This window comes from Uranotaenia lowii, chromosome 3 (genome assembly GCF_029784155.1).
Source record: "Uranotaenia lowii strain MFRU-FL chromosome 3, ASM2978415v1, whole genome shotgun sequence".
Classification (NCBI taxonomy): domain Eukaryota; kingdom Metazoa; phylum Arthropoda; class Insecta; order Diptera; family Culicidae; genus Uranotaenia; species Uranotaenia lowii.
In genome coordinates this window covers 52244538-52258630 of record NC_073693.1, presented here as the reverse complement: position 1 = coordinate 52258630, position 14093 = coordinate 52244538, and the positions used below count along the sequence as shown (strand labels likewise).

General features: G+C 32.7%; 1 protein-coding gene across 4 annotated transcripts in view; it reads left to right on the top strand.

Annotated features, from left to right (window-relative positions):
• The window catches only part of LOC129751565 (protein encore), a 219403-nt gene that overhangs the window by 139098 nt on the left and 66212 nt on the right, over positions 1 to 14093 (top strand). For 3 of the 4 annotated variants that reach the window (XM_055747150.1, XM_055747148.1, XM_055747149.1), the window contains one exon: positions 3299 to 4029. The exons of the other annotated variant lie outside the window; for it this stretch is intronic. In XM_055747150.1, coding sequence (XP_055603125.1) covers positions 3400 to 4029 — 630 coding nt within the window. In that variant the 5' untranslated portion in view covers positions 3299 to 3399. The remainder of the gene's footprint in view (positions 1 to 3298; positions 4030 to 14093) is intronic. 4 annotated transcript variants of the gene reach the window in all.

Genomic DNA, 14093 nt, shown 5'->3' with positions numbered 1-14093 from the left:
TTTCTATCACTATATCAGTCACGTGCTCTGTCTGAGTTTCAATTTAACATACATCCTCAAAGGATTTGCCAAGGTTTCGAACCCTTATTGAATTCATAGTTCATAGGTTCTACTAATCATTTCCTCAGGGTGGCCACTCGAAATCCATTTTGGTTTTTACCGCATTTTTCTCGACTTTTTCCCGCATGTTAACATGAAATTCCCGATTTTGTAAAACAGGAAACAAAACAAAAATCCGAATATTTATTTTTGAAACCACCTACCTAGACCTAGATTTCTGCGATTTGCCTTTGTTTTTATATTTTTTTCAAAAATCGTCCTGAATTGCCCGACCATGTAGAAACGTGTGATGGAAAGTATGGTATTTTTAAGTTAAAAATCATCGTTCTTTGAAACTACTATTTTGAAGATATTTTGCTCAAATTCGACCTTCATATAATTCAATATCAAATAAGCAATTTCAAATTGCTTAGCACCTGCTTTGACATGTTTTGTTCTAGGTTTCACAGGATCCAAATATCTTTGGTAACGAACGCCCTAGCAGCGACAAGTCATCTGATGTCCTTTCAATTCTTTGAGACATTTTGAATATCAGAGAATCCCCTACCTGAAAAAGACCTCGTAATACATCATATGGTAATATCATCTGATTGGAAATGATCGATTCAAAACATGAGGGGTATTACAATGGAACAAATATAAGGAAAATGAAATAATCGCTCTTGGTTTTATAATTAAAAACTCTCTGGAGTATTCGACCGAATATTCGTTTGGCCGAATAGTTTAAAAGGTCAATATTCGGTATTTGGCCGTTGACCGAGTCGTCCATCATGCTTCCTCTCTATGAGCGTCGGATAGAAGCTTCAATTGTTTCGCCTCCTCGGCCGCCTCTCGCTTCCGATTTGCAATAGTTTCTATAACAGATTGTTTTCCTTTTTTTTTGTGTTAATGCATACTGGATTAACGATGCATACTGGATTAACGATTTCGTTACGGTTATTCCCGTTGTTCAATGAAGCAAGTTAAAACTAGTCAAAACCGATCCAACACGGTAAGAGGATCCATTTCGACCTGGTAGAAATCGGTCGAAGCCAATCAGAAAGAGATTGATGATCAACTGTGAATCAATTTTTACTTAAGTACTTAACAATTGTTTCGCCTTTTTCGTTCAAACTTCATTGAACAGACTTTCACCGAGCCAAAAATTCCCGACTTTTCGGGAGAAATTCCCGGCTTTTTTCTGCATTTTTCCCGGTGGATTCCAAATCCTGTCTTTTTCCCGCATTTCCCGAATGGGTGGCCACCCTGTTTCCTGCCATACACGCAGAGAAAACTTGGATTTTGAAACAAAACAAAACTGACTTTGATTCAAAACACTCAGTTTTTTTAATCAAACTCCTGTTTTCTTTGAATCAATGAATTATCGTTCTGATTCAAATGAATAATTTTTGAAAGAAAGAATTAATTTTTTGAACCGAATAATTTTGGAATTTGATTTTAAACAAATTCTTTGATTCAAAAGACATTTTTTCAATTGCATATGTCTTTTAAAACAAAGTAAATTTTCTTTCAACCAAAGAAAAATGTTTTCAACAGAAAGGAATAATTTCTTTAAGTTAAAACTTCAAACTTAGAAGATAATTTGGATTGAGCAAGTACCGAATTTCGAATTAAGTTTCGCCGGTCGTGTTAAAAATCAAAACTAGTGAATCAGAGATAGCTATTTAGGAGGATTCAGGATGAGGAATGCATACCATGGTAAGTGCGTGTTAATCCATTAGTCAAAAAGTGAATATTTAAGATTTTATATAAACTTTTGCATTGTTACAGGACCACGGCTGATTCCGCCCAAAATCCAGCGGTCTGATTATCTTCGGGCCGATCTTCAGCGGCAATCACCAGTTGGATGACCGGAGTTGCTTCCGGAAGTTTATTGAGCGGTCCAAGAAGAATGCCCTCAGGCCAAAATTTAGGACTGGTTAATTCCATTATAGTGAACCAGTGTTTGTGTTAAGTTTGTAATAAAAATGAATTTAAGATGTAAATTGTTTCTTTTTATTGTTCAAAATTCCTAATTGGAACTTCTGAACAACAGAAAATATTTTTTCCAGTTGGAATAAAAGGAAAATATTTCAATGAACCAATCCTTTTAAATCTAAATCTAAATTACATTGTAGCAAACGAAAACAAATTTGCATCAAATGAAACTGTTTTTTGTTTCAAAGCATTAAGATTTTGACTCAAAGATTTTTCAAAAGAAAAATTCTTTGAAACAAAGGAAAATGTCCTTGAACCAATGGAATTTTTATTTATCCCAAAATCAAAGGAAAAAATCCTTTGTTTTTGCGGCACTTTCCTTTGAAATAAAAAATCTTTTTTCTGCGTGTATTACACCATGACAAAATTGAATTTTCATAAAATCTTAGAACAATTTATGTCCAAACACAAAAGTCTGGAATTGTCTGGAAGAAATGCCAAAAGTCTGGAAGTCTGGAAACCTTAAAAAATGTCTGGCAAAAGTCCAAAAAGTCTGGAAGATCCAGACAAAATCTGGAAGGTTGACATCACTGATCTGCACACAACACAGACCGACGACAACCGGTTCATCGGATCGGAGCGGAAAAACGAGTGAGTGAAAATCCACTTCCGGGAGATAGAGAGCTTTCTCCCGGCCGACTCGCATCTGTTCAAATCGATGATGTGGTGCGGCGGAAGCTGCGTTCGTTTATCTGTCTTTGTGTACATTTTTCCAACGATTGTTGTTTCGTCGGGAGATTTCGGATCGTGAGCTCTAATTGTTGGTGGGAAGGAGTGTGAGATGTAGAATTTTCTGAATCTAGGTCATCCGCGTGCCGTCGTTGTCGTGCAGGATCGATGGTTGATTGTTGCACGAACTTCCAACTGGTTTTCGTGACCGGAGTTGGGAATTGATTATTTGAACAAATGTTTTTCTGCCGAAAAAGGATCTGAAAAACCATTTGCTTTCAGGAGAATTATTTTTAAAAGTGGCTTTACTAACGATAATCTAATATTTCTATTGCTTTTTACACACTAACTTTTGCGATTCGCACCGCTTGATAGAAACTATTTAATGTAGGAAAACAAAACACAGAACAATACACAAGAAGCAAGCAAAAATCACCCACAAAAATGTGATTGTGCCTTGCATTGAACGAAATAACACTCGAAAACGACAACAACAAATACACTCATATCATTCAACTCGTTTGCGATTATAAATGTGCCCATCTCTATCTGTTATTCTTTCTTTTTTCTCTTCTTTCTTTCTCGGTTGCAGATATTTTCCTTTCATTAACCAATAAGAAAGCTTGTTGTACTACTGTCAAGCAAGCAGGCAGGCAAAAGAAAAGCAAGAAAGCAAACAAACGTTCGCAGACCATGAGTACTGGTCCCGCGCAAGTCACAGTGTTGCCATCCTCATCATCCAATAGTAGTAACAGCAATAGTAATAACAACAACAGCAACAACAATAACAGCTGCTCTCCCGGTCACAACAGCACCTCGTGCACCGTCATAACGCAATCATCACAATCGCAACAACCACCACTATCATCATCATCATCGTCATCGCCATCAGCACTAGCTTCGGCACTCATCGGCACTTCCAAAATGGCGACTAGCGCAATTTCGGCGGCGGCGGCGGCGTCAGTGGCCACGGCAATCGGTGCTAGTATACCCGTGAGCTGCGACACCTCCTCCACGACCTCCGCTTCATCAGCAGCACAACAATCGTCAACAACGATATCGTCTCCAGCAGCTGCTGCCTCGACCGGTATGCTGATTGCCAACAATAATAATAACAATAGTGGCAACAGTGGTAACAACAACAACAGCAGCTGTAGTGCCAACAACAGTGTTGCCAGCGGCAATAATCAAACGTCCAATGTGACGGCTGCTGTGACTTCGCAACAGCCGAAAGATTCCGGAGCACTGGAATCGGCATCGGTAACGACAACGACTGCTTCTGATCCACTCAGTAGACATAATAGTCTCGGCGGCAAACAACGGGTATGTTACATTTTGGTTTATGTTTTCTTAAATTCAGCAAAAAAAATAAAAGATTTTTAATTTGATTGTCAAATTCGATTGAAAACAAACTTTTTACTCCCGTATTTATAGGTTAGAATTTAGTTTACCAAGTTTTACGATTCATTATATATTTTTATTGTTAAATATTTCAATTAGGCGGAATTCTCTGAATATTGCAAATTTTAAATTTTATTTCAAAAAATGCGGGAAATACTCAGGAATTCTCCAAAAAATAGATTTTTTTTTTATCTCAGCTGCTCAGTGCATATTGCACGGTGGCCAGCCAACCGAGTAAATCGGTTTGGTGACTGATTTTTATCTATGATGTTTTGCTCAACAACTTACGAATACAAAAGGAATTTAAAACAAATTATGTATGTAGCTATATGATTATTCATTTTTAAGTACTTTGACATTAAAAGTTTTCGTATTAAATTGTAATTTCAGAAAATTGATCCTAAACCTAATCGGTGAGAAAGATACGCTTTAATCGATGGTTTAAATCTTTGATTTTTATTAAGGTCAAGTAGATTATCCTTAGTTGATTTGGGCATAAAATAAGCTCATTTTAAGAGAGCTTTCCTTTAAATAAAAAACTTATTCTATACTCAAATCAAACAAGCCGAATTTTCCAAACTTTGCAAACTCAAAGATTTTAACTTTTTATGAAAATAATCAAATTATAAAAGAAGAGATAAAAATCATCAGGTTTTCGGATTAATTGTTCTTGGTATAAACTTGAAGCAAATTAATGATTTTAGTATGAAATGTGTCTTTTAAAAAAACTGCAATATTTATTGCGCATTGCAAACAAAATTTTAGATATCTCGTTTTTTCGCTTAACGCTAGTATCACTGATAAGTAGTATGCTCCATTAAAAAGTATAATTCAAACGTTATGAATCTTATAATGAAACCTCATTCTACAAAATTTAACACAACACTTCCCGTTACTCAAATTCCTATATTAAATTAGCAGAATTTTGTTTATTGATTTCTGAAACATAAAATGCCGAGTTTTGGTGTCCTTAATAATGTTAAACAATAAATTGCATAAATATAAAGTTTTGTGCAGGATTTTTGAAGTTGTGTTGTTAAGTGATGTTGTTAAAAGCAAATATCAATTCCATAATGAAAATCCTGTGAATGATTTAAAAAAATAAAATTTGGGGTTTTCGGATAGAACATAGATTCCAAATTTTACCTGTGATTTTCAATTAAATTGGGTTTACAAACAGATTTTGTCTAAAAATTTGAAATCTGGAAATTGAATTGAAAAGCAATCTTAACACATTAAAGACCGCGAGGAAATCTATGACAAGAAACACCGATATTCGACATTCTATATTTCAGAAGGACTAAATTTACAAATTTAGCATTTCTAAGTTCCGGCAAATGTTGTATTCAATTTTGTCAAATAAAGTTTAACACTCAAATTCAGTCCATTGGAGTTATACTTCGAAGTGTAGCACATTGTCTGCATTCGAAAAAACGAGATATATCGTATTTGGTTCGCAATGTTTTAAGTTCATGAACTCTTGAATTCCTCAACAATTTATGTTGATTGTAAAATTTATTTAAGTGTTAAACCATTTTCTTCATTTTGAATCAGCAATCTGAGTCTGGATTCTGAACCTGAATTTTATTCCAAATCAGATTTTATGAGCCACGTTTTAGAGCCCTCATTCATGAACCTTTTATTTTTATTCTGTAGTTCAGGTTTAATCTAAGTTCACTATTTAAATTATTAATTTTTAATCTGTACTGTGAATCAGAATTAAAATATGAATTAACAAGGATCTTAATCTGACTTTTCAATTTTCGATTGCCATTTCGAAGCTGTAAATTTTTGAATTTTGTGTAGTAATTAAGTTTAAGAGCTTCAAGTTTGAATATTAGACAAAATTTCTCTTTTTTCGTATTCGGAAAACTATGATTTAACCCTCATCCGCATTAGGGTGTCATTTTGACACCATTGCAAGTTTGAAGGCTTGTAACTTTTTTCAGAAGCTTCAAAATACAAAAATTTCTTCGGGGACCCTAAATGAATTCAAAAGTTCTTCAATATTGCATCTTTACTTTTTTTTATGGACGAACCCTGGAAGCCTGGACAAAAAAACTCCCTTTTCCGACTTTTGGTGTCATTTTGACACCACAAAAGTAAAATCTATTTAAGTCGTTTGAATTATTATGAACTTCATATAAAACTTATATCAATAGAAACCTTGTAATGTCAGTAAAATATGTTTAGAACATTATATACAGCTAAAGTTAAAAGTTTTCTCGTTATTCAGCATGAAAGAAAAAAAATCTGAAAAAACATGCCTCACGAAAACTGCTGTAGTTCATACGTTACACGTCCAAAAAAATATTTGCCTTATGCATATGAAAGCTGAAGTTAATGTCTACATCATGAAGACAAGAAATATTTTTTTAAATTTTTTTAATGAAATGGTCACAAAAAGTTAAAAAAGTGGTCTAAAAAACCTACTTTTCATTCGATTGCTAGTTAATACTGTTTGACCGATGCTAGAGTTTTAGAAAAAATATGACAACAAACTTTATTAAAATTCTAACATTTTGCTGTCTTTAGATTTTTACTGCAACAAAAATTGAAATAACTGGAATTTTTCAAAGTTCACTACTTTGCGCAATTTTTTTACAAATTGAAATTTTATCTGTTTTTGTGGTCCACCGTCAGGTTGTACCCGGATTTTCAGTGCTTTTACTTTGTGTGGACCAATCAAAAGTATATTCATTGGAAAGCTAATTTAATCTACATTCTAGTGAGGTGCAACAAATCACGCTGTAAGATTTCACAAAAATATGAAAATTATAAACGTAAAATCATTCCTGAATTTCTAGAACTACAAGCACCGCGTCCAGCAAAACGTGTTTGTTTGCTCTCCGAGTAGGTACGGTGGGTGGTGATTCGGGCAGAGAGCGAAGCCGACGGACGAAATAACGATGCGTGTCGTGACAAGCAAACGTGAACTACTATCAATAGAAAATTTCCAACCAAGAAACGTACGACACGCATCATTATTTCGTCTGTCGGCTTCGCTCTCTGACCAAATCACCACCCACTGTACCTACTCGGAGAGCAAACAAACACGTTTCGCTGGACCGCTGCTAGTAGTTCTAGAAATTCAGGAATGATTTTACGTTTATAATTTTCATATTTTTGTGAAATCTCACAGCGTGATTTGTTGTACCTCACTAGAATGTAGATTAAATTAGCTTTCCAATGAATATACTTTTGATTGGTCCAAACAAAGTAAAAGCACTGAAAATCCGGGTACAACCTGACGGTGGACCACAAAAACAGATGAAATTTCAATTTGTAAAAAAATTGCGCAAAGTAGTGAACTTTGAAAAATTTCAGTTATTTCAATTTTTGTTGCATCAAAAATCTAAAGACAGCAAAATGTTAGAATTTTAATAAAGTTTGTTGTCATATTTTTTCTAAAACTCTACCATCGCTCAAACAGTATTTACTAGCAATCGAATGAAAAGTAGGTTTTTAGACCACTTTTTCGAACTTTTTGTGACCATTTCATTAAAAAAAATTTAAAAAAAAAATTTCTTGTCTCCATGATGTAGGCATTAACTTCAGCTTTCATATGCATAAGGCAAATATTTTTTTGGACGTGTAATATATGAACTACAGCAGTTTTCCTTAGGCATGTTTTTTCGGATTTTTTTTCTTTCATGCTGAATAACGAGAAAACTTGTAACTTTAGCTGTATATAATGTTCTAAACATATTTTACTGACATTACAAGGTTTCTTTTGATGTAAGTTTTGTTTAAATCGGTCTAACACGCCAAAAGTTATAACGATTTGAGCTTGTGGTGTCAAATTGACACCACAAGTGCTGATTAGGGTAATGAAATCTAATGCGGATGAGGGTTAAATATGTTATGATATGCAAAACCAAATTTGAACCAGGATTTCAAAGCAGCTTTTTATTTCTAATTTTCTAAGATTATTCGAACTGAAAATCGATAATCATGAGCTGAATACAGGATCCAAAATACGAAAATAGCAATGCAATTTTGGTTATGAGAATTATGGAATCAGAACCTCAAAAATGGGTTTAATTTTATTCAAAATTTAATATTCAGACCTGAATCTAGATGAAAGAGTGAGAAAATTTTGAAAAAGTGTAACAGAATTCCGGACTTGGGATGAATTTTTAAGGTATAGCACAAGTTTTTAGTCTAGAAGGTTACTTTTGATTAACCTGACTATATTATGATAATTTGGTTCTGAATTTAAATTTTTTAGTGTAATGTAGGATACATAGTTTGCAGTTTTGGATTCTCATGGGGATTCTCATTCTTATTTCAAAACTTGAGTTGAAATTTGGCCTGGCCTAGAACTTTTTATGCTCAAAACTTCTTCAGAAACAGGCTGTGCTGAATCAAAACTCAAAATAAGCAGAAATGTAGACATGCGCGGTCCTATGGGGGGAGGAGAGACTTCTGAGACTTCAAAAATGACAAATTTTGGTAAAATGAACCATTTTCTCGTTATTGTTGGTTTTTTAAGCTTATCTTAGCTAAATGTCACGCCTATGTCATCATTACGGAATCTTAACACAACATCTTTTGAAACAATTTGAAACAACAAAAATTAAAAATAAATATTCGATTTATTTAACACCTTAATTGAAGACTGCAATCATAATTTCGGTTTGACATTACTTTGGAATTTCTTTGAATTCCTAGATTTTCTAATATTTAGGAAAAAAAATCTTATTTAATAAACTTTTTCCTTATTAAAATAATGAAAATTGTTGTGTAACATTTTACAGATGTTTTTATAATTTAATTTATAAAATTTATAAAATGATTATATACCATTTTCAAGCATCAGTCTTGAATCTTAGTAAAGCGAGCTGAAATAATGAAATTAAATGCATTCCCAAATCAGCTGTTAAATTTTATGCACGTCGAAAAAATGTAATTTTTTTGCCTTGGAGTTTCAGAAATCAATTCGTCATTTCACGATTTTTTAATTTCACTATATTTGAATATGTTTTGGTCGCTGATTCCAAATATTTCTTTTTTCTATTAGCTCTCGATTCTTTGATATTTTTTTTTTAAAAACGTATGCATTAATTTATTGAACAAATTTGTGAGCAAAACTGTAGAATATCACAAATATTTTGAAAATAAAGTTTTCGGACCAAGAATCAACTTTTCCGATAATTGCGTTAAATTTTCTTCTGAGAAAAAGTGATTGATGTTTTTTGTAAGTAGTTAATTTTAACCAAATCTTTTAATAACGGGAATTTTGACGGAATATTTTAAAATATTTAAACTCAATTGACTCCTTGATAGTCTAGAAATTTCGCAGTCTTCAAACAAGCAATTGAATGAATTTAAATAATTTATATCAAATACTAGGTATAGGCTTTCTTATGTGATTTCCAAAAAACTGTAACTTTATCTATTCAAATTTCGTACAATTGTAGAATTTATTTTTAAGGCGATGTATTTCTGAAAAAGAATCAAATTGACAAGATCTGAATGCTGATTGAATCGATTTATAATAAGCTATCAGTTTGCGTATAGATTTATTAGTTTATCAGTTTTCGATTTTACTCGAAACTCATTAATTTTAAATTTCCACACCCCATATTTTTTAAACTAGTGTTGATATGCAAAATCTGACAAATGTTCTGAACGCAGAAAGACCAAATCTCCCTAAATCAATTTTTGGAGCTTAGGCACAAAAATGCTGTTTTTCTCTGTTATTTTTTTAAGAATGGTTTTGAAAAAATTGGGAATAATGTGCCTTTTAAGGAATAAAAGAAAATCAAATATTCATACATTCTTTTTTGCATTTTTTTTATTTTTCGTTACGAAAAATTTAAATTTCATTTAATTCGTTTCAAATAAAAAATCAAGTAATAAATCTAGATTTAGAGCTTTAATTTCAAGAGTTAATAAATGACACTAGAATTGCAAAATAAATAAATTGCAGAATTGATGAAAACAACACGATATTTCTGAACCACTATTCAGAAAAATATAACAGAATAATAATTTTTTTTAAAGATTTGAAAATCAGTTTTAAAATTATAGCTATTTTTAAGTAAAAAATTTCGCTCAAATATTAGCTTTTTCAAACGCAAAATGAATCCATAAAATTTCTCTGTGGTAACCCGCTGATATAAAAAGAGGCTAAAAATTAAAATATTTGAAAAATGTCCTTAATTTTTTTGCTATTCAACAACAAGTGTGCTATTTTCATTTCATAAATTAATAACATTTATAACGAGAGATTTTTCAATGAACTCATAAGTCGCTATTATTTTAACTCCCTGATGTACCAAAATCTAAAATCATCATTTTATCGAAAAAAATCGCATGGAAAATGGATATCGAAAAAAGTTTATGTAGAAAATAATTTGAAAAAGTTTTAATTTCGTCTTTTAACAAGGTAAAACAATTTTGAAGAGTCCTACAAAAACAGAATTTATATGTTAGAGGAATAAGGATGAAATGAAATTGACTAGTTTTCCGGCTATTTTAAATTGGGAATACAAAAGTAAACGTATACGTTTTTATCTTAACCATACTTCAATAATAATATGTTTACCCCTTTAATGCATGACTTTTCTTTGAAAATGAGAATAGCAGTTATTGATTCAGTGAAATAATATCACTTTAATTCAAATAACACAACACATTAGGTTTAAAGTCGTTATTTAGAGTATTATAAAAGTTATGGCCGCCAAAGTTGAAAAATAATTTTTGAAATTCTTAATTCATTTCAATTCGATTTTGCCATTTTTTCCAAATCTTGTGAAATGGGTGCAGGAAGGTGCTTGTGATTGATTGAGAGTTGAAAACTTGTTAGAATTTACAAATCTGAAGAAACAACAGCAATTTTTCAAAAACTACTTTTTTCAAAAAAATAAATAAATTTGATTTTTGCATTTTCCGCATACACAGTTAGAAATCTCACACATAGATTAAAATATCGTATTAAAAATACCATGGGCCAATTTCTTTTAATCTCTGGAATATTTTTGGTGAATACAACACTCAAAATATCCACGCGTGATTAGTGTTGTTTAAAAACAACACTATGCATTAAAAATAAAAAAAAAAACTCAATTTTTTTGGTTTGCTTTCTTCATAAGGAAAGAAATGTGAAAAAAATACGTAAACCTAATATGTGTTTGAGTTTTGTAATCATATTAATTTGGAATCCGTTACAAAAAGGTTTTGCAAAATTTGGATTAATATTTCAAATTTAAAGTTTTTATTTATATATCAATCTGTTTTTGGGGCTGATCTGAAAATTCTTAAAGTTTTGATTGATACTGCAAATCCACTCGAGATACGCATTATTGAAAAAAAAATTAAGGTTATCCAACACAAAACTGAATTCCATCTAACATGAATCTCTAGCTAAAATCTGAAGTTAACAATTAAATTCAAATTCGAATTATGATTGTTTATTTTAATTTAAGTTTTGATTTATAGATCAGTTATTAACCCATTCGAGACGGAGGCGTTTTCACGACATTCGAACTCATAGTACTTTACTCTTAGATAACTTTTACGTCGTTTGATTTTCATCAAAATTATTTCCCAACACATTTTGCCTAACATTTGCGGATTCCATTGGTATAAGAATATTATTTTTCTGAGCAATAGTAAACTCACAATGAATGATTGTTTTGACAAAGGCACAAAAATTCCATTGCACACACGGTGTGCAATCGGTCTCGAACGGGTTAATCAGGATTAATCCAAAATTATTTATTCATAATCATATTTTAAATATCGAGTTCTGAGTTTATCACCGCGATTGTTTGTTCTTCGAAATAACAAAAATTGTAGTTTTAATATAATCGGCTACCAAATTGACAAAAACCCTACTTATGGAAATTTCAAAATGACTGATATGCCAAAAAATTTTTTTAATGGTTCTTAATAGAAAATAATGTTCTCAGCTTCAAAGATTTTTTTTCATGATTTTCTACTTTTTATACATAATCTTTCCCAAAATACAACAATGACAACGTATCCAGATGGCGAAATGGCAAAATAACAAAATTGACCAAAAAGATAAAAATGGAAAAAATGGACAGATGAACAAATAAGACAAAAGTGAGAAAAACGACTAAAATGACATGAAAAATTAAAATTTTTTAAATATTTTTTTAATCCCAAACTTAACTTACTTCAAAAATTCATTAGCTAAAACACACTTCTGTTTTATTTTTATTTTTTTAAACTAAATCCTTCCTCTTCCTTTTCTAACTTATCAGAGGGTCTGAAGCAAACAAAGAAACATTTTTGCGTGACAAAGTATCGTCACATGCCATATTTGGCTCCAAAACCCCCTACCATGCCAATTATGGTTCCATTTTCTCGAAATTTTTCAGGATATTACAAAAAAAAATCGAATGGGTAACATACCCTTACCTTTCCTATCTTCCTACTAGAAGGGTATAAAACCATTTATTCTACACTCCCATGCTACGTTTTCTTCATTAGTTCTTGCGGTATTTTAAAAATTGTACGGAAATCTACGCCCTTCCTTTTATACCTCCCTAAAGGAAAAAAAGGGACGGTCCTAAACCATCAGAGAAACATTTACATATGCCACATCTGGTTCCGTTTTCTCGATAAGTTCTCAAGTTATTTAAAATTGTATGGTTGACCCTTCCCTCCTCCCCTTCATATCTACCTAATGGAAGGAAAGAGGTCTTAAGCCATCAAAAAAATTCTCGAATATCTTCTCATGCCATATTTGCTTTCATTTGCTCCATTAGTTCTCGAGTCATGCTAAAAATATTTTATTAAAGCACCCCTCCCCCATTTCTATCCTCCCATTAGAAGAAGGGAGGATTCTGTTATAATCATAGAAACATTTCTTTTATCCAAATACCTTCCAATGCCAAATTTCGATCCATTTGCTTAATTCGTTTCCCAGTTATTGTATGGGAGCCCCTTTCTCCTTCATAAATATCTCTCCACTGGAAGGAAGGAGGGGTCTCAAATATTTTTATAAATACAAGGACCTTTTTTGCTTTTTCAATGAATCCGGAATGTATGTGAACTCTCTTGGAAAAAATGTTATATAAAGGATATATTGTGGTATTGACGATAACTGAAATCTTATAGGGATTACCAAGAAAGCACATCTTATAAAGGTTTAAAAAAAGCATAAGACGGCATTTAATCAATTTAAAAAAAAATATTATTCGAATAAATAAGTGGTAGATTATTTGGGTATTCAAGTAAATATAATTATTTGAAACAAAAACAACGCAACGACCAGATTCTCTGATGCCGATAGTTTGTAAAAGAAAAACCAATACTTAACATACTCTGTGGGAAGGTCAAATCGTATTTTTCCGCCTCCTCGACTTTTTTTCCGGCTCCCAAAAGCCCCAAACTACGATTCGACCCGTCTCCGATCCCGGCTGCGTTGCTTCATTTGAAATTCAAATCCCTTTATTTTCCATATACACGCTAATATTCAATTAGAATTTATGCTGATGGAGAGTTGGGAGAAGAGGCCGCCTTCCGGTCCAAACTTCAAGATCCGCTGATGCGAAGAACGGAAGGAAGGACTTCAGCTGTAGAGGGTTCCTTTCCGGGGCGAAGAACAACGCGATAAAAACATTAACTTTCATCGGGCGGAAACCTTCATTCGAGGCGTCTGTTTCTGTGAGCCCGCCAAAAAACAAAAAATTAAAACAACGCCACGTGACCTTCACCCTGAGATCTTGGGCGCCACTCGAATGTTTTGTGTTTTGGAGACGGACACCCCCCAAACTTAAACGTAATAGGTGGGACCCTTTTCGTGGCAGCAAATCCTTGGAGCCTAGCAGATTTTCGGCGACCGGGCTTAACTTTGAGGGGGATCCAAACTGGGAAAGTGAAGGTCATGTTTTGAACTAATTAATTGTCCGTTGTAATTTTTGGAGGGGGCTGCGCTTGAAGACGCCGAACGATAGGCATGATTTATGTGTGCACTGGAGCGAATGCTGGAAATTGTCAACAGAATT